Source organism: Leptodactylus fuscus, chromosome 8 (genome assembly GCF_031893055.1).
Source record: "Leptodactylus fuscus isolate aLepFus1 chromosome 8, aLepFus1.hap2, whole genome shotgun sequence".
Classification (NCBI taxonomy): Eukaryota; Metazoa; Chordata; class Amphibia; order Anura; family Leptodactylidae; genus Leptodactylus; species Leptodactylus fuscus.
The window spans coordinates 27085467-27112135 of NC_134272.1; the positions used below are offsets into that span (position 1 = coordinate 27085467).

The 26669-nt window shown below is 42.5% G+C and overlaps 1 protein-coding gene across 1 annotated transcript in view; it reads left to right on the plus strand.

Moving 5' to 3' along the window:
- ITGB2 (integrin subunit beta 2) overlaps window positions 1-26241 on the plus strand; it is a 75222-nt gene extending 48981 nt beyond the window's left edge. The window contains exons 7-16 of the mRNA XM_075284945.1: window positions 72-227; window positions 2586-2681; window positions 5568-5657; window positions 14054-14194; window positions 15418-15602; window positions 17970-18214; window positions 19729-19939; window positions 20571-20779; window positions 22276-22442; window positions 24960-26241. Of these exons, the coding sequence (XP_075141046.1) occupies window positions 72-227; window positions 2586-2681; window positions 5568-5657; window positions 14054-14194; window positions 15418-15602; window positions 17970-18214; window positions 19729-19939; window positions 20571-20779; window positions 22276-22442; window positions 24960-25031 (1572 nt within the window). The 3' untranslated portion in view covers window positions 25032-26241. The remainder of the gene's footprint in view (window positions 1-71; window positions 228-2585; window positions 2682-5567; window positions 5658-14053; window positions 14195-15417; window positions 15603-17969; window positions 18215-19728; window positions 19940-20570; window positions 20780-22275; window positions 22443-24959) is intronic.
- The last annotated feature ends 428 nt before the right edge of the window (window positions 26242-26669 follow it).

Consider the following 26669-nt stretch of genomic DNA (forward strand, 5'->3'; position numbering starts at 1 on the left):
TAAAGTGAAAATAACTAAATTAAGCTAATTTTGGCACGGATTTACCTAATGTGGCCCTTCAATTTGTACAGGACAAGATTGGATGGAGGAATGTCACAAGGCTTCTGGTATATGCTACAGATGACGGGTTTCATATTGCTGGAGATGGGAAACTGGCAGCTATTCTGACCCCAAATGATGGAGTATGTCACCTGGAAGACAATATCTATAAGCTATCTAACCAGCTTGTAAGTAGATTTATTGTAACCCAGGATTTCTATTATTTGCATTGTAAATTGTTATCCATTTGGAAGGCAGATCATTGATAATAAAGAATTTTGGGATTCCAGAAAGATGGTTCAGGATTGATATTCTTGATGATGAGTCCTTTAATGGAAACGCCTCCATTGTGTACTATCATGAAGACATTATCTCATATAACTACTATGAAAAAATGGACACATAGTTGTCTTTTAAAAGGGTTCTCTAGGAAGTTATCATAGATGGCCTATGCTCATTGTTTGATTGGGGAGGGGGTTTCAACCTCCAGGATGAATGGTGAATGACAAGCGCCACATCCCCTTCATTGTTTATGTATACAGAAACCCCTGTGCCTATGTAAACAACAAAGGGCCCACAATGTTCATGTGAATCTTGGGGCCATTTTACTATGTTGGTTGATGCAGATCCAAACGGTCACTGACAGCCAGTGGCGTAACTAGGAATGGCGGGGCCCCGTGGCGAACCTTTGACATGGGGCCCCTCCAAAGACCCTACCGACCGCCCCTTTTCCCCCGCATTCCTGCAGGCACTATTATGCCCCATATTGGCCCCTGTATACAGTATTATACCCTATAGTGGCTCCTGTATACAGTATTATACCCTATAGTGACCCCTGCACACAGTATTATGCCCCATACTGGCCCCTGCACACAGTATTATGCCCCATAGTGGCCCCTGCACACAGTATTATGCCCCATAGTGGCCCCTGCACACAGTATTATGCCCCATAGTGGCCCCTGCACACAATATTATGCCCATAGTGGCCCCTGCACACAGTATTATGCCCCATAGTGGCCACTGCACACAGTATTATCCCCCATAGTGGCCCCTGCACACAGTATTATTCCCCATAGTGGCCCCTGCACACAGTATTATGCCCTATAGTGGCCCCTGTAGCACAGTATTATGTACTGTAATAACCCCTTCATCCACAGTACTGTGTGCTGACAGCCTGCCCTGCACAAATGGGTTAAACTCACCAGTCTGCACTCACTGAGCTGCTCACTTCATCCTCGACACTATCTTCTTCCTGCACAATGTCTCCATGCCTCCCCCACTGGCAGGATGCACACTGAGGCTCTCCACCGACCGGAACCCAACACCTTAGGTGGCCTCGGGCCTCAAAAAGTAAAATTTATTGTTTATTTCTTTTTTGGCATATTAACTAGTGAGGGTACCCAGACCCCCTAAGGTGTCGGGCCCTGTGGAAGCTGCTACCACTGCTACTGTGGTAGTTACGCCACTGCCGACAGCTGGTTATATATCACCTATAAATATATGCTATGGATAGGCCATACATGTAGCCACCCCATGGTAGGACTATTAAAGAGGACCTTTCATGGGTTTGGGCACAGGCAGTTCTATATACTGCTGAAAAGCCGACAGTGCGCTGAATTTAGCGCACTGTCGGCTTTCACGATCTGTGCCCCAGGTGAAGAGCTAGCGGTGCTGGTACCGTAGCTCTTCATCGTCAGAAGGGCGTTCCTGACAGTCTGTCAGGAACGTCCTTCTTCAAAGCAGTGCCTATAGCGCTGTACAGTGAGACTGGGGAGGAAAACCCCCGTCCTCTGCTCACAGTACTCGTCCATAGACGAGTATTATCAGGAGGCGGGGGAGGTGTTCCTCCCCGCTCACACTGTACAGAGCTATAGGCACTGCTTTGAAGGAGGACGTTCCTGACAGACTGTCAGGAATGCCGTTCTGACAATAAAGAGCTACGGTACCAGCACCGCTAGCTCTTCACCCAGGGCACAGATCGTGAAAGCCGACAGTGCGCTGAATTCAGCACACTGTCGGCTCTCCAGCAGTATATAGAACTGCCTGTGCCCAAACCCATGAAAGGTCCTCCTTAAAGGATTATCTTATCTTATTTTCACTGGTACTTTTGCGCATGCAAACTGCAAAATTTTACTATAGCTACCCCTGAACTTATATATCAAACTGGCCGACACAAACCAGGAAGTCTATTTTAACGCCTAATGCAGAATTACGTACATGTACAGTATATCATCTGCAACAGGTATAAAGCAGCTGTCCTGTTATGGACACTTATTTCCTATTCACATGACAGGGGATAAGTGTCTGATCTCTGGGGGCCCAATTACTGGGTTCCCCAGTGATCAGGAGAATGGGGGACTTAAAGTCTCTCCTAAGGCCTCCTTGTGAATAGAGCTCTAATGCATGTGCATGTCTTGCACTCCATTCATTCCTATGGGTCTGCCAGGACTGTAATGATTCTATCTGTTGCAGTCCAACATGTCACATGTATTGAATATATTATATTAGATTCTTTCTAAACTGAATGTATTTGTGGCTTTAAACAGGATTACCCATCCGTTGGGCAGCTTGCACAGAAGCTTTCAGAAAATAACATCCAAGTTGTGTTTGCAGTCACCTCTAATATGGTTAAAACCTATCAGGTAAGATAATATAATTGGATTTTATCAGGGGAATGAAGAGAGCAAAGGGGATTGTGGATATTGATGTATTTAATGTATCTCCTTCAGGCTGAGTTTACACATTCATTTATTTAATGGAAGCCAAAACCAGGAGCGGGTTTAACAAAAAAAAAAAAAACAGAGGTAAACCACCATCTTCTTTAACGTCTTACATGGTCTCCCACTTTACAATCCAACCCCGACTTCCAAAACTGCATAAAAAATACTGAATGTGTAAACCCAGCCTTAGACAAGTATCCATAGACTCCATACACTGCTTGGAAAACAGCAATTTATGCACTATCTAGGTGTTGGGCCCCATGATATATATTAAAGGGGTTTTCCAGGCTACAAAATTGATGACCAATCCTTAGGATAAGTCATCAAACAGAGGTCTGCAGGTGTTAAAACTCCTGGAAATCTGACTGGTCAACTGTTTTGAAGGGCCTAGCTTGAATATCCTGAGCCCCGATGCAAAATATATAATGAGGCCCCCACTTACCACGTACTATCTATAATACTGGTGTCTTAGGTTGTGGAGAGGCTTTGGGCCCCCTCGGCACCCCTATAGCTACACGCCTGGGCTGCAGTGTTTGGATGAGCGTTGCAGCCTCTTCAGTACTTACCAAGCACATTGCTGTACATATGTGTAGTGGCTTTGCTTGTTATCGCAGTTCCATCCAACCATTTGCATGGGACTGAACATCGATTAGGCCGATGAACATGACATGAAAAGTGAAAGTGGACCCCTCAGATCTTCAATGGATGACCTATCTTAATGATAAGCAGTTACTATCTTGTCTTGCATACCCCCTGCCAGTAACCACAATGTACCTATGGCTAACGAAACTGCGGATATCAGGGATCTAGTTAGAATTCTAGCGGAATTAGTTTCATAATAGGGCATGCAACACTATTTATTAGTCATGGATTGTGTGCGAAATGGTCATAAAAATCCTCCAACACCTCTGTTAGGGAATTGCTAGGACAGCAATTCCCCGGTAGCTGTTGAACCCTGGGACGGGGCAGAAGAGACAGTGAGCCCTAAGCTGAAGCCCCCAACTGACCCTTCCTATTGCCAGGCCCTATCCTACATAATAGGCGGCAACCATGAAGACAGTCTCTTCCTGGATATGTGAGACACAAAACGCACACAAGACGGACAACAACAAAGAGAGGTCAGCTAGCCGAGGGTCAGTAACAGTTGAGTGATGCAGTGCCAAATAGGAGTCCAAAAGAATAGTCAGTGAGGAAAGCCAAAGGTCAAGGATTAGAATGCAAGCAAAAATAGACAGTAAGGAGCAAGTATGCACACGGCAATAGCAAGCATAGGTGTGAATGAGAGTCAAGACTAAATAAGGAGGAAGAACCCGCCCCTGGAGTTCACACAGTGCGACCAAAAACTTTAAGCCAAGAACCAAACTGCACCCATCTCCTGCGCCGCAGTACGCGAGCAGAGGGTGGTGCAGTGACCTGAACAGGCAGAGATGTTACAACCTCTGTATGAAAACTGAAGCATATGGAGGAGTAATACCACTAACTTTACAATATGCTGATCATAGACAAATTAAACACCACCGATAACAGAGTTAAAAAAATCGTATAGGACAGAAGTGTTCTATTTTTTAGTTCTGTCTCATCATGATTCATTTACAGCTGACACTTGTAAGATCCTTACCATTGTGGGTGTGCCCCAGTTGACCTATTTTTGTGGGCATTTGTGCAATAATCTAGGGGGAATGTAGCCGGCTATTTACACACATACCCAGTCTTGACCCTAGTGACGGTATTCAACTGTGTGAAAACATATATGTGGTAAAAAGGGCAGGAAATCAGATTTCAGTTTTGAAATGACAAACAGGAAGTCAAAGTCAGTCTTTAAGAAGAAACGGTTCCTTCAGCAGAATTCTGACATGTCATAGTGACTTATTAGTAGTGTTTATCATAGGAGTCTGGGTGCTGAGACCACCACTGGTCCCCACCATTCTAGCGCCATCACTTTGGTCCTCCCCACCAGACTTTGTATACTTGGCTGCAGTAACACCATCACATTGACAACATGTGATTATTTCAGTGGTATATGGCATATGGTATATAGTGGTATATGTATTTCAGTGGTATATTTCAGTGGCCTCCAGTATAACTACAGACCACAAAACCATCACATGCACTTTTCGCACCTTGGTACATGGACACACCACAATAACACAGTTCATTCTCTAGCTGTAAGGATCCAACCATACATGGTCTATGAAGGTCCTTTAACAACAGGATACAGCTTTGCAGCAATTTGCAGTAAAAGGGGATCAAAACTGCAATGTGCAGACATCTTATTTTTCCTGGTGAAAACTCTTGTATGAGCACGGACCTCCAGAACTGATTCCATTGCATTGGCTGGAAGGTGTAATGGGATACACCATGTGACCACACGGAAACATGCCATGCAATATTTTCAGGTCTGTAGGTGGTTTAGGGGATGCAATTGCACTCACTAGTATAGCTCCTATAGAGTATAGGGTATTCCTGAAATAGTTTATCACTATTGTGGTACTATTACTGTGCTAGACATGTCCGTACTATCACTAGTATGTATTGACTGTAAGACATCACATCATTAAATCTACAATTTATCCTGTAAAACAAACCCTCACATAGCTACATTAACAGAAAGAATAAAAGCTTAGAACGTGTAAAACATGAAACTATACATATCTGGTATGCCATAAAACATGCTTTTATTGTGTATACTTAGTAAAACATATAACTATACCGTATATCTGGTATTGTTGCATTCATATAGAGCACTGAGCACTTTGTACATGTCACTTCATAGCTGCACTCGCTTACTATAAATGTTATATTTTTCAGGATCTCAGTAACCTGATTCCTAAATCTGTGGTTGGGACATTGTCCAAAGATTCAAGTAACGTTGTCCAGTTGATTACCGACGCGTATCAGGTAAGTCGTCCAGTGAAAGAAGCCAAAACTAACCTTGGTAGTATAACGCGGCGTATACGATCCTAACTCCCATTGAAATGAATGGGTGCTTTTATGGCGCGCAAACTCTCACACGCTGTACACGTGCCAGATCACGCGGCATGTTACATCGTGTGAACTCCCCCATGGTGCCAAATGGCTTTGTGCATGGTTACAATATGACTGTCTCTCATGCTAAATTATATGATTTGGGAGGCATTTTGGACCTCCTCTAATATTACACATATCAGTAATAATTATTACTATTAAAGGGGTTTCACAACTTATTCCAATCCACTATCCAATGTGCCATCACCAGCAATGCCATGGAAGTGAATGACCTCTGGTCTACACGGCTCCGTTCAGACCAGGGGACATAATTGCTCTTGTATTTGCTGCAATGCTCATACAGCGACATATTGTAAAATACAAAACAAGTTCATCTATAACATGTGAAAATTGTGTGAAGGTTTTGCATCCTCCCTTGGTTATAAAGCTTGCTGGTTACAAACATAACCACAGAGGTTTGCAAGAAACTGAAGAAATGTGGGTTGCAGCAAAAAAGCTGAAAAAAAAAGCAAGTGGTGAAATGTGTTCAGTATTTTTCAAACATGGAAGAATCAGAAGTTATAGGTTTACAATGTACATGTATCAATATGATCATTTCAGAATAAAGAAACTCATCCAAACAAATCTATGGCTGCAAATCCCAGCCTGACCGAGGATCTTATGGCTAACTGGTTGGGCCGGGATGTGCAGTCATACAGGTATATAAATGTGCCTGTGTTACAATCTGAAACTCAATTAGACCGCGGCCTCACGTGGCAGAAATGATGAAAAACCTGATGCGTTTTACAGTCCCTACAAAGTGGATGACAATGTCATGTCAATTACACCTACGGAAATGCTGGTGGTTTCCCTCTAGGTATAATTGAAGCAGAAAGTCTTCAGAGTAAAACTGGGCCTTAACCTTAATGTTGTGTTACGTTAGGTTCACACCTGTGCTTGGGTTTCCATTCTTTGGGCCCGGCTGGAGACCCAAAGAACGGAAATCTAATATGCTTAAAAAGCGGTTACCTGCAGACCCTATAGACTATAAAGGGGTCCACCCGATTTCCACCCAAATTTTTTTAAAAGCGGATTTGGGGACGGAAACCCAGAACAGAATCCAGGTGAACCTAACCTAAGTCCGGAAGGGCATTTCTGACACTCAGTCAGAGACGTCCTTCTTCACAACACAGCCAATCGCGCTGTGCTGTGAGAGCCGGGAGGAACGCCCCCGCCATCTGCTCGCAGTACTCGTCCATAGACGAGCATTATCAGGGAGGGGAGGGGGCGTTCCTCCCGGCTCTCACAGCACAGCGCGATTGGCTGTGCTGTGAAGAAGGACGTCTCTGACTGAGTGTCAGAAACGCCCTTCTGACCATAGAAGAGCTACGGTACCAGACCGTAAGCTCTTCACACTGGGCCCACATCGGGAAAGCCGACAGTGCGCTGATCTCAGCGCACTGTCAGCTTTCCGGCAGTATATAGAACTGCCTGTGAGCAAAATGGTGAAAGGTCCTCTTTAACACACAAAAAAACACTTATACTCACCATCCAACGCTCCCCCGCCGCGCTCTGCAGTTTCACTAATAGACCTGTAGGTGCGATGTGATGATGTGACGTCATCACATCGTGCCTATATGTCCACTAGCCGGAACGTAGCGGCTAGTGGATATAATCATCTCGCAATGTATTCAACTCGGATCCGGCTTCCCTAAGCTTGTGCGGGCTGCACAAAATTGTTCGGGGGGCCGCATGCGGCCCACGGCCGCGAGTTTGAGACCCCTGTGTTAAGCTGTCCTGCTGCTGAACTTGTTCCTCGCGCTGATTATTCCAGCATCTCAGCAGCTCGCTGGGACACCATATAATGAGTGTGTTATTGGCACTGATGGTCCCCCTGAACTCCGCTTGAGTAGAACTCTGTGACTTCTGGCTACCTTCATAGAGGTCGTTGTTTTACAATTTTGCAACAAATTAGATTTTCTTTTTCCCGACATGTTTAAAAGTAGCAAACTGCCAATTTGGATTAAAGGTGTTTTCCCATCTAGTGTGTCAGCACTACCTGGAGCAGATCAGATAATATGCAAATGCATGTACAGAATGGACTGAGATTTAGCTGTGTGTTTACGTAGAATGATAACAGACCTGGCGTTATCAGAACCTGAGGTAAGCTGCTGCAAGAGCAGTGTAAAATAGTATGTGAACATAAACTCATAACAGTCGTGAAGCCATGTCATCTACTGGGTTAAAAAGTAGCCTATGTTTTAATCGTTGTTACAAACTATCTATGTGCCAAATTTCATTCAAATCCGTTCAGCCGTTTTTGTGTGATTGACTAACAAAAATCCAAACAGGATTTTGCTATAAGAGAAAAAAAAAGCTGAGAAAAATGCATCAAAAATAGCAATGCTTTTTTTCCTGCATTTGTTTTCCATAGTGTTTTTTTTTTTTTTAGCTCCGTTTCACTACATGGGGCCTTAGCCTAACAAAGTCTGTACTTATGTAGATGGCAAAGAACACCTCTATTGGACTGATATTGGATAACATACTATACTAATCCCCTGGCAATATCTGCATTTTTCCCGGTATCATGGGAGCGGGACCCATGGTGGTCAGCTGGTCAGCTGAGGTTGACATATAACATATCTCTGACATGACAAATCCTATAAAAGATATATATCACTTTTGTAAAAGTATATTATGTGAAACTGACATAACCTTATTAGTGACTGTTACTCTTATTAGCCTGGGCAATCCTGTATCTTTTGTCTGCTACATATCCCATATTTCAGGCAAGCACATGGCTGTCACTTTTGATTTCTGAGTCCAGGTTGACATTTGATTTATTGAGTCCCTCTAAGCTCTCACTTTTGATTTATGGCTGTAATTTCTGGTTTATGGGGGGCTGGGGCTGTTACCATACAATTATACACTTGCTAGGAAGAGGTGAGCATAAAATGTAAGGCTCGAGGTCGTGGGCATACCCTGTTCAGTTTTCCATCACTTCATCTTTAGGCGTTGTTCACATAAGCATCATCGCTTTTATTCAGTGCATGCTTTATAAGATTAATCCCATCAAAACTCCTCAGGCATCTCTTAGTAATAGCGGCTTATTACGTTTGGATTTTTACAAATAGATAAAAGTCTGATATTACACAAACTCCAAGAGTTAAGGTATAACTAAACTGTCGGGCAACTTTTATTTTCTGGCAGTATTTGTGTTATTAAGGCTAAGGCCCCATCTAGTGGACCGTAGCGAAAAAGCGTAGCGACCGATCTCTTATCAGCAGATGTTTCGTACGGTCCGGGTCGTCGACAAGAGAGCAACACAGTACAGTGGGAAATCCAAAGGGAACGTCAGGCAGGCCGAGATGGTAACAGGAGCGGTAAAGCAGTACAAAACAGTGTTCAGGAAGCAGAGGTCTATAAACAGGTCTATACTGAGAAAGTATGCAAAAATAATGACAGAATTGGTGGTTTTCTCCATTTGGGTTGTAAAAAAAATTAAAAAGTGACAAGCAATTAATTAAATATACCCCAAAATGGTGCAAAAAAAACAGCTACAATCCGTCTTGTAAAAAAACAAGTTCTTATATAGATTTTGGACATGTTGATCCAGGGTTTATCCTGATTGCGAAAATGAAGGAGATGAGGTCCGCAACTCTTGTTCGTAAAAAATAACAACTTTATTCCATCATTTAAAAGAACTTGACAAAAGATGCCATACAAAAGAAGTGAAGAAAAGAAAGAAACGTGAAATAAAACCACAAAAAAAATCACATTTCTGGCTTGGCTGACGCGTTTCGAAACCGCAAAGGTTTCTTAATCATAGCCTGATGTATGCCTTACATGGACTAACACTAACTGTTCCCTATATATACCAAGTTCAACAGGTGTAATCGATAAACTTTCTAACAGGGGGAGGTAGTAACTTCCTGTTCTATACAATTCAAGTTACGTGAATAAAGATTTCTTTAATAAAAGATATTTCCATTTTTAATACTGTTGAAGCAATAAAATTATCTTGAACACTTTATATTTGTACGTTTACTTACACATGTATCCAAAGAAATAGGAGTATGTGGGATCAGAGAAAAGGAAAAAGGAAAGGACATGCTCCAATGAACATTCCCTAAGTCCCATTCATGATTTCTGTTCCGATCACGTGACCGGAGCTAACCAATCACAACCTACTACCACCGTAGCAAAGTGCAGTATGGTTAACATAGCCGTGCATATCATGGAATTGGGCTAAGAAATCCATAACCCTAAATGAGCAAACTCTAAACATATAAATCTATTCATAAAACCTCATATTGCAGGTTAGCCTTTATTGATCAATCTTTATACTGTGTATTGTCATTCAATCAACAACTTGCAGTCATGTGACTTGAAATGCTCCAATGAACATTCCCTAGGTTCCATTCATAATTTCTACTCTGATCACGTGACCGGAGCCAACCAATTATAACCCACTACCTCCGTAACAGAGCGTAGTGTAGTTTGCACAGCTGTGCACACCAAGAAAGGCGACCTGCGAGCGCCCAATTCAGCAACACAACAACACAACAGCAGCCATGAAGGTAAACAAAGGTAAGTACTTAATAGACAGGTCTAAGTTAACCACTAGACCCAAGAGCTGTTCAAAAAGAGAGCTTTTGATATTATGTTCTTAATTTTTTTATATATAAATGACAAAAAAATGCCTATTTAACATCCAGTTTGTACTGTACAGATCACAGGGTTCTATTTATTGTTTCAAAGATATATTGAACCAATGTACACAATTGGATCTAATACTGACAATCACAACTTGACTAGTCCGTCAATACCAACAATACCAAAATGTAGTTCCCTACCAGAATGCAAAAGTCGGGTGCGAAAAGAACGAATGCCCGAAAATAAACATAGCTGTCAATAAATTAGGGATAAATCCGATCTCATGTTTAGACCCTGCGGTTGTCTACACCCACACATAAATTGCTGTACCCAAGCGGTAGTATACTGCATTAGGTGTGAGGAATGTAGGTTGGAATACATTGGGTGCACAACAAGACCTCTAAAAACAAGGATCATGGAACATATTAAGGACAGCAGTAAGCATTTGATGGAGGGTATGTCGGGTGCCTCGAAGCATTTTGCTTCAGTACACAAGGGTTCTGTCTCTACATTTAGATTTTGGGGAATAGATGTCATCCAAGTATCCCCAAGGGGAGGTAACATCAAAGAAATTTTGTTAAAAAAAGAAGCCCTTTGGATCCTGCGTTTTGGTTGTAGACAACCGCAGGGTCTAAACATGAGATCGGATTTATCCCTAATTTATTGACAGCTATGTTTATTTTCGGGCATTCGTTCTTTTCGCACCCGACTTTTGCATTCTGGTAGGGAACTACATTTTGGTATTGTTGGTATTGACGGACTAGTCAAGTTGTGATTGTCAGTATTAGATCCAATTGTGTACATTGGTTCAATATATCTTTGAAACAATAAATAGAACCCTGTGATCTGTACAGTACAAACTGGATGTTAAATAGGCATTTTTTTGTCATTTATATATAAAAAAAATTAAGAACATAATATCAAAAGCTCTCTTTTTGAACAGCTCTTGGGTCTAGTGGTTAACTTAGACCTGTCTATTAAGTACTTACCTTTGTTTACCTTCATGGCTGCTGTTGTGTTGTTGTGTTGCTGAATTGGGCGCTCGCAGGTCGCCTTTCTTGGTGTGCACAGCTGTGCAAACTACACTACGCTCTGTTACGGAGGTAGTGGGTTATAATTGGTTGGCTCCGGTCACGTGATCAGAGTAGAAATTATGAATGGAACCTAGGGAATGTTCATTGGAGCATTTCAAGTCACGTGACCGCAAGATGTTGATTGAATGACAATACACAGTATAAAGATTGATCAATAAAGGCTAACCTGCAATATGAGGTTTTATGAATAGATTTATATGTTTAGAGTTTGCTCATTTAGGGTTATGGATTTCTTAGCCCAATTCCATGATATGCACGGCTATGTTAACCATACTGCACTTTGCTACGGTGGTAGTAGGTTGTGATTGGTTAGCTCCGGTCACGTGATCGGAACAGAAATCATGAATGGGACTTAGGGAATGTTCATTGGAGCATGTCCTTTCCTTTTTCCTTTTCTCTGATCCCACATACTCCTATTTCTTTGGATACATGTGTGAGTAAACGTACAAATATAAAGTGTTCAAGATAATTTTATTGCTTCAACAGTATTAAAAATGGAAATATCTTTTATTAAAGAAATCTTTATTCACGTAACTTGAATTGTATAGAACAGGAAGTTACTACCTCCCCCTGTTAGAAAGTTTATCGATTACACCTGTTGAACTTGGTATATATAGGGAACAGTTAGTGTTAGTCCATGTAAGGCATACATCAGGCTATGATTAAGAAACCTTTGCGGTTTCGAAACGCGTCAGCCAAGCCAGAAATGTGATTTTTTTGTGGTTTTATTTCACGTTTCTTTCTTTTCTTCACTTCTTTTGTATGGCATCTTTTGTCAAGTTCTTTTAAATGATGGAATAAAGTTGTTATTTTTTACGAACAAGAGTTGCGGACCTCATCTCCTTCATTTTCGCAAGTATTTTTCTTCTTAAAGTCCGGAAGAATCAGGTCATGCACCTTGCATCGATTGGTGAGTTATATAACTTTTTTTTGTTTTTTTGGTTTATCCTGATTGCCAGATTCGAGTCGGGAAGGAATTTTTCCCCCTAAAATAGAGCAATTGCCATGAACCTCATGGGGTTTTTTACTTCCCTCTGGATCAACACTGTAGGGATTGTAGGCAGTGGCGTAACTACCGCCATAGCAGCGGAGGCAGCTGCCACAGGTCCCGGGACATCAGGGGCCCGGTGACAGCTGCTACCGCTGCTATCATTATACTCAGGGGTCTTTTCGGACCCTCGAGTATAATGATTGGTGGACTGGGAGAGGTAAGAAACATAACAAACACTGTTACTTACCTCTCCACGATCCTGCCAGGCCTCCTTCCTGACGTCCTTTCTGACGTCTCTGACATCACATGAACCCGGCCTGCGTCCTGAGTCATGTGACGTCCGATGTCATTGATGAGGGACGGCAGCGGAGAAGACAGCGTAGGAGCCGGGGGACAGGTAAGAAACAGTAGGGTTTTTTATGTTTTTATTCCCCTGGGTCTCCGATTATTATACCCCAGAGTATAATAATTGTTTATGGGTGTCCACAGTGGGACATAATACTGTATGCAGGAGCCACTATGGGGGATAATACTGTGTGCAGGGGCCACTATGGGGTATAATACTGTGTGCAGGAGCCACTATGGGGTATAATACTGTGTGCAGGAGCCACTATGGGGGATAATAGTGTGTGCAGGGGCCACTATGGGGGATAATACTGTGTGCAGGGGCCACTATGGGGTATAATACTGTGTGCAGGAGCCACTATGGGGGATAATACTGTGTGCAGGGGCCACTATGGGGTATAATACTGTGTGCAGGAGCCACTATGGGGGATAATAGTGTGTGCAGGGGCCACTATGGGGGATAATACTGGGTGCAGGGGCCACTGTTGGGGATAATACTGTGTGCAGGGGCCACTGTTGGGGATAATAGTGTGTGCAGGGGCCACTATGGGGCACAATACTGTGTGCAAGGGGCACTATGGGGCATAATACTGTGTGCAGGGGCCACTATGGGGGATAATACTGTGTGCAGGGGCCACTATGGGGGGATGATACTGTTTGAAGGGGCCACTATGGGGCATAATAGAACGCGCAGGAATGCGTAGGAGGGGCTCGATCGAGGTCTTCGTTGTCAGTCGGGGGGGAGGGGGGCCATGTTAAAAGTTCACCACAGGGCCACGCCATTCCTAGTTATGCCACTGATTGTAGGGTTATAGGTTGGACTTGATGGACTGATGTCTTTATCCATCCTCATCTACTATGTAACTATATGGTTACAACAATGGAAGCATTAAATAGCTGGTGGTTAGTTTTTATTTAGCAAAAGATCTAAGACATTACTAAATATATCATATTGGTATTGCTGCGTTCCTACAGACCCATGGAAAGGTAACAATACGGCAATAGTGTTTTTTCACATTCTCCAACAAAATAAGTTAACCATCCAATTTCCTGCAACTCAATGGAGTCCATACCAAGCCATCTCACAGCTTTCTCCAAGGAAAAAGAAAAAAATTATTGCTATTGAAATGAGTCAGTCATAAAAACAAAAAAAAATTAGACTGGTCCTTAAGGGGTTAAATTAAAAACTGTGTGATGTCACAAATGCTGAGACAAGGTATTCACCTTTACCTTTCTAATAATAGAACTTGTCATCTGAGGTCATTATGGACCATGGGATTACTCCAGACTTTTTGGATATTCTCTATGATTCGAACTGTTCCAGTGGAGATAATACCGTAAATGACGTAAGAGGGTATTGCAGCAACGTGAAGATCAATGAAGAGGTAAGTGAGATTCATAGAAGCAGGGTTTACATGCTAAGAAATAGTGGAGCCATCTGCATGGGCGTTTTGTTCTATAGATACGGTACATCATGGAGAAGACCTCTAGTATCTCTTGTACTGTATTATTACGAGGTACGAATGTCCGACTCATGAAACGGTTAAATAACGCTTGGTTTGAATAAAGAAACCCTCCCCTTCCTGGGTCCTCCAATCCAGCCTGGCAGTCTGGTCCTCACCCTTTTTGGATTGGAAGTAATGACGCTTGTTTAGTGGTCAGGTCATGGCTGTAGACAATCACTGACCTTGGTCATGACCTCTATTCAAACAACACGACTGCTGAGATCACCACTAACCACAAACTAAATGTCACCACTTGTGGTCTAGCAAGGAACGATAGTAGTGGGCTGCCAGAGCCTAAATATAAGACCAGTGAAAGGTGAACTATGTCTCCTTCTTCACTTTTCACTGGTGGTCCTGATTTTCATCTTAGGGCCCGTTCCCACGATGTAACACGGCGCTCATTCTGACACTTAAACATGTGTCAGAGTCAGCGCTTCAAAACAGAATCCCATTGACTTCAATGGGTTTCGTTTAACGCGTGTAACACATTGAAATCAATGGGTTAAAAAGCCTCCCATTGAATTCAATGTGTAGCGGGTGTAAGACGGAACCCACTGAAGTCAATGGGATTCTATTTTGAAGTGCTGACTCTGACACGTAACGTGTCAGAATGTGCGCCGCGGGACATCGTGGAATCGGGCCCTAAGGGTTGGGGATGGGGTTTCAATATACAGAAAGTCTTATTTCACACCTTAAGTAGGTGTTACTCTGGTGGTTCCGATGCAGTTGGAATTTTCCCTCTAGTCTCTACCGTTCCTGAGCAATCAGTGCTGTTATTTTTAGCGTCCAGTATGCTAATTAGGCTTTCAACTGTCAGGTTGGCGGTCCTGGGTTGGATAAACAGTCTGGGACCGCCCACCCGACAATAGAGAACCCAATTATTATATTGAGTGCTGAAACTAAAAGCACCAATTTCCCAGGAATGGCGGGAGTTGGAAAAAAAAAAATCCAATTGTGCTGGAGTGAGTGGAGCTGCACCTATTGGAGGATGCCAAGACTTGGAGATGGGGATGGAGGTCCTCTTTAAGTTATAGACTATAATTCAGAGCTCATTTGCTAAACTTTTTATTTTTGTTCTTTATTATAAATTCTGTGTCTTTCAGATAACATTTAAAGTCAAAGTGACTGCAAAAAAGTGTCTTCCGAATCAAAGTTTTTCAATTCGTGCTCTGGGTTTTACGGACACTGTGAGGGTGAGCGTGATAACGGCATGTGAGTGTTCATGTGAGGACGCCCCTATTCCTAATGCGTGCAACTCCCAAGGAAGGATTGTTTGTGGAATCTGCAGGTAAAAATCAAAAGTGAATGAGATTCTGGCTAATCCCATCCACACGTTGGAGAAAAAAATCCGCTGGAGAAAAGCTGTGTTTTCAAAAACCTTTTTTATTAGATTTTTTCCTGGACTTCGGTATTAATGACGAATAGCCAGCTCAGGTAATAGCCAGATTTAGGGTGCATGATGGCACCGAGGCCCAAACAGGCACAGATGTTACAGGCTTCCTTCATGTCATGTGTTTTTTGAACTGGTGTTATTTAATTTACACATCATTTGACATGTTTTTATTCCTGCAGGGAAGTCTATAGAACAATGACTGAAAAAAATGCTCCACCCAGTGCATAATGGATTAAAAATAAAATGTCAGGGAAGCAGGAAATATCAGGGAAAATGTCATGGATGTGCCAAATTTACGCTAGTACTAAAACACAGAACTTGTAAGGTGTTTCATAAAATCATGTTGACTACCATGTAATATCTGGATGGACTAATATCACATACGTTACCGGTTTCTTTCCTGTGGATGAGGCTGGTGATTGGTTCAGATGAGACACATGACTTCTGCTGGCAAAGGATCTCCATGTGCTGGACACCGAAGTGCTGGGGACCGGCAAATATGATGGTTTTACAGCAGATGTCAGCTATTTAAATATGGCAGCCACTCAGGAGCCGAAAGACCACTATAGCCCCCAGGTCTCTGCTGTAATATACAGCAAAGATACTATGGCAATGACTGGAATCAGGCCTCCTCTCCATAGAAAACAGTTCATCGGTATAACATAATCTATACTACATATGCAGCGCTGGTGACATATAGGCGACATACTGTTGTCATATATGATGTGTATTATACACAGTTACAAAATTCTTTGTGCAAACCTGGCCTGGCTACGTATTCAACATGCTATTTGTGTTTCAGTTGTTGGATATGGAACTTCTAAGAAATATTGTTTCCACTTAAAACCATGCATGACCCTATAAAGTATATTTAGTTTTACATGTTGTGGTTTCCCACTTTGTAAGATAAGGGGGAAAACATGCCATAAAATGACATGTCTACAGCACATCGCAAAAATGCTAAAAACCACAAGACTAAAAAATAAAAAAGGCAAATTTGCATTCGTTTCTGAATGCAATATTGCAGTAACATTTAGGGCCCCTTCACACGGAGGATACGCTGGCTGATTCGAAACGCGTAAACATTCCGAATCAGCAGCGTTTAAATCAGGTCCCACTCATTTCTATGGGGAGCGCGCGTATGCCGGCTCCCATAGAAAGCAATGGGACCTGTTTTAAACGCTGCTGATTCGGAACGTTCCGAATCAGCCAGCGTATCCTCCGTGTGAAGGGGCCCTAAAAGGGCTGTCCAGACCTTTACATTTTTTTACCAAAAGCTCAGAATGGTCTAAAATAACAAGCTCATGTTACTGAACTCCTGACGTGCCCATGGCCCAGGTCTTCACCAGTTTCTGTATTTTGGTCTCCAGCAATAATGTTTTGATGCAGATCTATGTGACCGATGTAAATCCTTTATACATGGTTTCCTATCAGTTTTTCTGCTGCTAATAATCACATTACGGCTGCATCATATTTTACATTTATTCCTGACACAGGGGATTATAAAATAGGAAGCAGTCTGACCCTCTTCTCTGTACATTACTACTGCTAATACTACTGGATCTACATGCAGTTCTGCCAGGAGTAACTAAAATAGCAACCCAATAGCTGAGAAAAGCTCAAGTGAACATATTGTAGGTCCAGAGATCCAGGAACACTGACCAACAAATATAGGGTAAATATATGCGGGCACGCAGCTAAAAAGATCCCTGACACAGGAAAAGATCTATGAGCACAGTGAGGAAAGCTGCTTGCTGTCTCTGAATAATAATCTGCAATAACACAAGCATCCAGAGGTAGACACATGTACATAGAAAATGTTAAACTGCAAGCTGTGCAGAATGTTCAGTCCAGTGCACAGAGAAATCAGTTTGTAGCCATGTGTGGAGACTGTGAGGAAATCAGCTCCTCCATCCTTCATTCACTGTGTGCAAAGAGAACAAAACCTCCCCCTTCCCCCTTATATTTTCATGCATTTTAGGCACCATTCTGCAGCACAGGGAGACATCTGGTGTCGCAGTTACCACACTAGACACCAGAAACTATGCCATAGAAAACAATGGGATCTGTTCTGGAATCTGTTTCCCTCCAATACTACCATGCTATAGGGGGAAGAAAACAACACCTAGCTCATATCAAAACAAGCATCTCCAAGTTTCAATATAAGCCCCCAAACTTTAGTTTTTGTTTTTTAATATTTGTAATGGACATTAATGTAATGTATCCAATATGTCAAAATGTACCAATTTTTCTTCTTCCTAGCTGTAATAATGGCCGCCTTGGGAAAAACTGTGAGTGCGCAGCAGGAAGTAGAACAAGCCAAGAACTGGAACAGAACTGTAAAAAAGACAACACCTCCGCTGTGTGTTCTGGGGCTGGAGAGTGTATATGTGGACAGTGTATCTGTCATATAAATGATGACCCTAACAAAAAAATATTTGGTACACACTGTGAGTGCGACAACTGGAACTGCGAAATGTTCGACGGGAAGCTGTGTGCAGGAGAAGGTGAGTGTATGAACATAGCCTCTAAGCAAGCTCGGCACTGCTACCTAGTGGCCTGTTAGGGTATTTCTTCACAAATTACCATATATTCAATTGAAGCAACTTAGTAAATACCAACTTGCTCCTGAGCTCCATGTAAAAAAATGTAACAGGGCTCCACCACCTACAATGTGTCCCAAGCACCAGGGCAGGGGTCAACTGCTACCTTTGTATACTTGGGAACAAGTGCACTGTTCACTCCCCCTATGAATATGTTTATGTATATATATATATATATATATATATATATATATATATATCTTATATAATATAACTAGATAAGTTCTACAGTTTTTATAATATATGAGAAAAAGTGGTAGAAGCAATGCGAAAGAATGTACATATACGTCACCTGCGTGTTGTAGTTGCCACAGATTAAGTTAGGAAGCTCTAGTAGTGGGCAGGCTAGCTAAGGAAGCAGGGAGGGGGTGTAAGTGAGAAAGGGAGGGAGAGGAAGGTGGTATGAGTCAGCGCTAAGTCAAGCACAAGGCATCATGGTAGTTGTAGGAAAGCAGAACAGGAAGATACCCATGTAAACAAATACAGAAGATTCCAGGAGCTCACAGAGAAACCCAGAAATCCCTCAAAAAAACTGCTAAAGGTATTTCGTTGCACGTATTAACCTATTAATATCCCTAACTGATATTTTTTAAAAAAATTATTTTTTTTTGCCTGGAAAAGCCCCTAAATCAGCTAATCTGATATTCCTGACAATTGCTGTTTTTGTTTTTTTTCACATCCCCACCCATCTAAAAAATGTAGAATAATGAATTATAAATTTCTAATAGAGATGAGCGAACAGTAAAATGTTCGAGGTTCGATATTCGTTTCGAGTAGTCCCTCAATATTCGACTACTAGAATCGAATATCGAACCCTATTATAGTCTATAGGGGGAAAATGCTCGTTTCAGGGGTAGGCAACATTCGATCAAATTATACTTACCAAGTCCACGAGTGAGGGTCGGGCTGGATCCTCTGAGAAGTCTTCTCCGTGCAGCGTCCCCGCGGCATCTTCCGGCTCTGAATTCACTCTGCCAGGCATCGGGCCTGGGCAGAGCCGACTGTGCATGCCCGCACTACAAGCGGACATGCGCAGTCGGCTCTGCCCAGGCCCGATGCCTGGCAGAGTGAATAAAGAGCCGGAAGACGCTGCGGGGAAGCTGCACGGAGAAGGCTTCTAAAGGTAGGAAAAGAACCAGCATTGATTGGCCGACTGTATAGCATTCAGCCAATCAATGCTGGTTCTGCATCGAACTTTTACATTCGAACAGCGAATGCAATGCATTCTTGTTTTCTTGACATTTTACCAAGCGTCTCGACTTTTACATTAAAGTGTAAAACACTAAGATGTTTGTAGGTTTTTTAGTGTTTCCCGTGGCATTATGATGTTGACTTTGAGACCCTTGTCCTAATAGGACCACAAGGATGGAGGGAAAGCATTCTGGGTTCTCTGTAACCTTTTGCCCTTTATTTTCCAGGAACCTGTGACTGTGGGGTTTGCAGGTGTAGACCTGGCTTTGATGGGACTGCATGTCAGTGCAAAACAACTAAAGAATCTTGTATGAAAAATGGAGTCATATGCAGTGGCCGTGGAACCTGTGAATGCAATAAATGTAATTGTAAAGGAGGTTATATCGCCCCAGACTGCAAGTCTTGTCCTGGATGTCCTTCCCCCTGTCCACGATTTGGGTAAGCCTGCAGCATTATTGCCTTGCAGATCATTTGCATCATTTTTAAAACATTTATCATCCCCATTTCCAGTTGTAGTATTCTCATAGGAGATATAACCATGAAAGTAAGTTATCCCGTATTCATAATATAGTTGATGCTGGGCTGTCTTCTCGAAGAGAAACTGCTCACGGCTGTGACACCCAGATCCCTTCTGCTGAAGCCGCTGATTGACCTCAGCAGTCACACCTACAGCAGGGACGAAATCTGCAACAAAAAAGGCTGCGTTTCCACAACGTTGTGAACCTAACATATGAGAAGTTGAAGTTGGTCTGTTAACATTTTCCCGCATTTCTGTATGGGATACTATTGGGATACTGTATGGGATAGTAGAAACTAAAGCCAGTCCTAACTCTGTTATTACCAATGGGACATTTTGGGTTCGACATTATGGGTATTAATTTTCTATTCGTGCCATTAACAATCATCATTGCATTGGTATTGTATAGCAGAATGGTATGCAAAATGCAACAGTTCACTGGTTTGCTATTATTATGGATTTCCAGTGTAGACTATACACGGTGTTATTCCAGTTATTTCATTGTTTTTTTTCAGTATTTTGTCTCAAAAGATTGTCTATATCTTTCCATAGGCCCTGTGTTGAATGTCATATAAAGCACGAAGGGAAGAATCCTGGGAACTGTACAAACATTTGTCCTGGGGCCCAAGTCCAGAAAGTGGAGCAGGTGACTGAGGAACCGATCTGCAGGGAGAAAGATGTGGACAACTGCTGGATGCGGTATTACATATATGAGGAGGATGGATTGGACAAATACTCCATAAGATATACCCTACAAAGAGGTAAACAGCATTAAATTACATTTCACTCTTATAAAGACTATATAAAATACATTATTGCAAAAATAGTTCCTTATATAGTGTTATACTATATAGGCATACGACCATGTGCAGTCTACGAATGGATGGATGGATGACACACTGATTTTCACTGACCTATACATTGAAATTGAATTCATAGTGCTGCACGTATGGACTGGCATTGGACCCGCTCCATATTTTTTGTCTATTCAATTCAGCCTGGATCAAAACCTACAAAAAATACAGCTGTGTGCAATTGCGAATAAAGTTACGGTTGTGTGCATGAGGCTTCTGCCTACTGTCTACGTGCACCCAGTCAGTGTATTGAAGGACCAGTAGAGGGTGTATCTGCGATCCTTCAGTGATGTCATCCAGAGGTGTTATCATAACTGAGATGTCTTCATGTTGTCACCAGAGCAAAGCTTCATCCGGCTTTAGCTTTATTAAACTTATTTAAAGGGATCTATCATTAAAAGTAAATTTTTTGTCCCTAACACATAGGAATAGCCTTAAGAAAGGCTATTCTTCTCCTACCTTTAGATGTCTTCTCCGGGCCACCATTAATATATAATCCAGTTTTCGTCAGTTGCAATGCTGCAAGAGAACTCTCCAGCGCCACTTCCATCTTCTTCAGGAACGGGCTCTTCTCGCGTCTTCTTCCAGCGGTGGCTTCAAACTTCTAGGTCTCAGGCCTAGGACAAAGCCGACTGCGCATGTCTGCCGGCCACAAGAGAATGGCCACTTACAATACTGTGCGAGAGACATACGCAGTCGGCTTTGCCCTAGGCCCGAAGCCTAGAAATTTGAAGCCACCGCGAGAGGCTGTTCCCGAGGAAGATGGAGGCGGCGCTGGAGAGTTCTCTCGCAGCATTGGGATGCCCCCAGTGCTATTTGAGTGCTGGGGACCGCCCCCAGCGCAGCGAGAGAACTCATTTGCATACAGACGAAAACTGGATTATATATGGAACGGCTGCCTGGAGAAGACATCTAAAGGTAGGGGAAGAATAGCCTTCCTTAAGGCTATTCCTACGTGTTAGGGACAAAAAAATGACTTTTAATTCTAGGATCCCTTTAATTGTTTCAACGGATTTTCCAAGACTTTCCACCAATTGAAAATCTATAGGGGATTCGACACACAGGACCTCCACAGATCAGCTGTTTGATGTGGCATTGGTGCTCCCTAAGAACCTCTTCTGCTTCACAAGCCACATGACCGTTCCAGCACCCATCCTATACACACTGAAGTCAATGGGAGCATATATGGATGCTATACAGGGGGCTGAGCTTTCTGCTTTTGACCCAGTATTGTGTATAGGATGGGTGCAGGAAACAGCTCCATACAGCAGATCAGTCCAGTCCAACCTTATTCCCAGACAAACCCTTTAAGGTCTTTCTCTCAGAATGCTCTTATGCTTTGCATAAAAAATATTCTCCAACAACTCATCCAATAACCTACAGTTTTGTTTTTTCATTCATAGAATGCCCTGAACCACCCAACGTTGGTAAAATTGTGGGATTTACCATTGGAGGTGTCATTGGAATTGGACTTCTTTGTCTTATCATCTGGAAACTTATTACGGAAGTTAAAGACCGAAACGAATACCAGCGCTTCGAGAAAGAAAGGCAGAAAGTCAAGTGGGACAAGGTAACATAAGATATCTTCCAAATTTGCCCAAGAACCAACTGAGAAGCCTTTGCCTATTACTGGTGTCTGTATTCAGCATGTATTGTACATACTAAATATGGATGTGTACCTATTCTCCCAGTATATAATGATGAAAGAGCTCACAGCTGAGCCCTAACTATATACAGCCTCTTGTTTAGGAGAATATAGAATAAGCTCCCCATATGAGGCTGTGTTGACGCATCGTAGGACTGGCCACAGAGCAAACAGGAAAAAAACGATGGCAAAGATAGTGTCTGATCAGGAGCGAGGAGAAAGTGGAAGCAGGGATAATAGAAATAATTCTAAAAATATCAGAGTCAATATCTGGACTCATCACATGGTCTTTCGGTTCTGGTGTGACAAACACGGTAGTAGAGGGGGCTCGTATGCTTCGTAATAGTGAGAACACAGACGTCCATGCAAGCACCATGCATTACACAAGTCAAAATGTGAAGAAGCCTCAACTTCAATATCTTCATAAGAAGTGTCAGCTCAAGTTTGCAAAAAAGTATGAAAAATGGACAGTGGAAGACTGAAATGGGTATTTTGGAGCGATGAGATGAAAATGAATAGAATGGGCTCTGATGGGTGCAAATGGGTCTGGAAGAAGCAAGGGAAAAGGGGGCTAACGGATCATGAAATTGAAGGATTGTCAAGTTTAGTGGATGAAGCCTGATGATATGGGGTTGTTTCATAGCCAAAGGCGTTGGATACTTGACCAGGATCGATGTTGGTCTCAATACTGAGCTATATGTAAGTACAAGATCCTACAAAACAAGTTGTTTTGTACTCTCAAATACTATGGGTATGAAAAGCATTCCAGCAGGACAACAACCGATGACAATGAAGTCGAGGTGCTGGATTGACCCCCACAGTCCCCCAGACCTCATTTGGACATTTGTGGGTAGAGTTGAAGAAAAATCTGTCTTTGTATCCAAGTGAATTGACCAGTGTGCACCAACATTGGGAATGTGTAGAAGAGACCTGGGATCAGATTTCAGTCCAGACAAGAGCGTTCAAGAGCATGCCCAGAAGGATTCAGGCAGTGTTGAAAGCCAAATATGGATTTACAAAATAATAAAAATTTAAATTTAGATTTTTAGGGGCAAAACGGTAACAATGCATTTGGATGACAAGAAACTGCATAACTATAATATGCTAAATAGTCGCAAGTAGGGTTGAGCCGATCCTGACTTTTCTGGATCGATTTTAAAATCCGATTTCCGATCATTTTTCATTCGAACCCGATCTCAATCCCAATTCCAATCCCAATGCAAGTCAATGGGATTTTTTTATTAATCGGAGATCGGATTTTAAAAGCAATCCTATTCACTATACAGCATGGATCTAAGAATTGTTAGAATCCACGCTGTGTAGTGAATCACTAGGTAGCCAGAGGATTTTTTTTTTTTTTAATCCTCTGGCTACTTAGTCCCCCCTGGTGTCCACTTACCTCCAGAGATGGCTGCTCCACTGCTCCGCTGCTGTTCGCCTCGCTGCCGCTCCAGCTGCAGTCTTCTTCTCCCTTTGCTTCCCCCTCCCTGCCAGGTTAGGAGAGTGTGGGCGGGTACTGGGAGGGGAGACGTCACGTCTCCCCGCCCTGTACCCGCCCACACTCTCCTAACCTGGCAGGGAGGGGGCAGCGAGGCGAAGAAGACTGCAGCTGGAGCGGCAGCGAGGCGAACAGCAGCGGAGCAGCCATCTCTGGAGGTAAGTAGCTACTAGAGATGCTACTTTAGTCTCCCATTAGAATGAATGGAGGCAGCCGGCACGCAGGGGGTTAAGGCTGTGTGCCGGCTGCTTCCATTCATTCCTATGGAACCGCAGCGGAGCCTTCACACTGAGTATATGCTATATACTCAGTGTGAAGGCATTGTGGGAAATATACCGATCTCGATCCCACCTAAAAAGATCGTGTTCGGAAATTCTGATCGCAATCGTGAAATTTTCTCGGTCGCTGATCGGAATCCGATTTTTTCCGAACACGATCGCTCAACCCTAGTCGCAAGTCAAATTTATGTATGAGATCATCAAGATTGTCTATAAATTGATGGTAGTCTCACGTTCGAAGCTGTAATGGATGGTGAAATATGGAGCCTGAAAGTCTCAAGTTCGAAAAGTTACCCTTTTACTCGTTGGTGTATATGAAAGAAGCCTTTCATAGGAGAATGACATCGGGTGAGGAGTGCGGAAATGGAAAAAAGTGGAGGAATTTGGATCAATTTGGCATTTTTATTATTAAAAATGTAAGAGTCTATGCAACCAAGGGATAAAGCTAAGTACAAACCAAGCTAAGTTTGGGGCACCCATTCTAATAATTGCGAAAGCCCCCATGGTGGAGCCCACAGCAGTCAGAGATTTAACACCAATCCTGTGGCTAGGCCACAATTATGCAGTGTGAATTCCCTGCAAGTTTCTCCATATGTAAAGTATCTTATAATATACTGTCCCAATATCAGACTATATCAATCATATTACCATTTTCTCTTTATTTAGGGAGACAATCCCATATTTCAGACTGCTACCACTACCGTGAAGAATCCGAACTTTGAAGAAGACGGAGAATGATTCTGTATTTAATTGCAAGCACAACAGAATGATGAATTGCCTTTTTGCTTCAAAAATGTATAGATTTGTTTTTTGTTAAGAGGTTTTAGCGAGACGGATCTTTAAAGTCAGTTTTGCTGGAGTCTAGATTTTCACGATTTGTGATATATGTATTAAATGGTGCTTATTGTTTGGCACGTGGGGGTGGGAGGTGTTTTGTGATTATTTTTGTAATATACTTTATTAACCTATCTAACTTTCTTTTAATAAAAAAACAGGCTAAGTTCCCATTAGCAATTCTCTAACTAAGAATTGCCAAGAGACACCTGGACTCAATGTAGTATATAGAGCTGAAGCCTTTACCAAAGGGGGGTGGTCACTTCAAGTAGCTATATCTCCGGTTTTATAACACCACAGTAGGGAAATTGCATGCTGCAGATAAAAATCACATTCCGACTGTGACTGTGTTTTTAACAAGTGAAATCTCAGGTTCTTTGATAACTAATATTTCAATCTGAGAATCTCAGCTTTCTTGCGATAACAGAACCATTTTCTCTAGGTATTATACAAGCAAAGTTTCAGCCATTTGAAGTGACACTCCCCCTCGCCCCTCTTTGGTAAATGCTTCAGCTCTGCATAGTCACAACAAACATGTACAGACTTTCCCTAGCAACAGCTCAGTTAGAGGAGACTGTTACAGCCTGTTTTCTATTAGAAAGGAAGTTAGATAGGTTAATAAAGTATATTACAAAAATGATCACCAAACACTCCCCACCCCCGATAGCAAAAAAAAGATAAGTTATAATTTAAAATTCACTTTCTGTAGAGCTCCCAACTACATCTACAACTAGTACAACTTCTGTTTCAGCAAAATATTTCCCTACATTACTTCTGATCTTCTAATATCAGATTGTGCCCCCTTTCTGTGTTTTGTTTGTTTATTAAAAATACCTCCCTCCTGAACCTTATTTATACCTGCACAAGGGTTCAATGATGCCCCCCCCCCCTTTCTAAACGGTACACAGATGAAGTTCTTTAAGACTTTCCTGATAAGCCTCGGTAGTCAGAGAAAATGTTTTAGAAAGGACCAAGCATGGGCAGAAGTGACCTCTGGGCACCCCCTCGGGCCTCTCCCTGGCTGGTTCAGCCGGATTGTCAGGTCTTTCCCTATTTATATATACCAGGAGATAACATTCTACATGAGTCGATGCGGTCAGGCCTGTGCCTCCTGTTTGTCAGGCCCTAACACAGTATATGACTGTATGACGGTACAACATTGTATGTAGGAAGAGCTATCAATAATGTGCACGGGTGGGGGGGGGGGGGGGACTACTTACATAGTTAAATAGTTACATAGTAAATGAGGTTGGATCAAGACATCAGTCCATCATGTAAAACCTATAACCCTACAGTGTTGATGCAGGGGAAGGTAAAAAAAAACCCATGAGGCTCATGTCAATTGCCCCATTTCAGGGGAAAAAATTCCTTCCCGACTCCTGTCTGGCAGTCAGTATAAAACCCGGGATCAACGTTTCCTTAAAATCTAGAGTCCATAACCTGGTATACTTTTCTCTTCATGAAAGGCATCCAGGCCCACTTTGAACTTGTTCAGTGAATCCGCCATCACCACTTCCTGGGGCAGAGAGTCCTAGAGCCTCG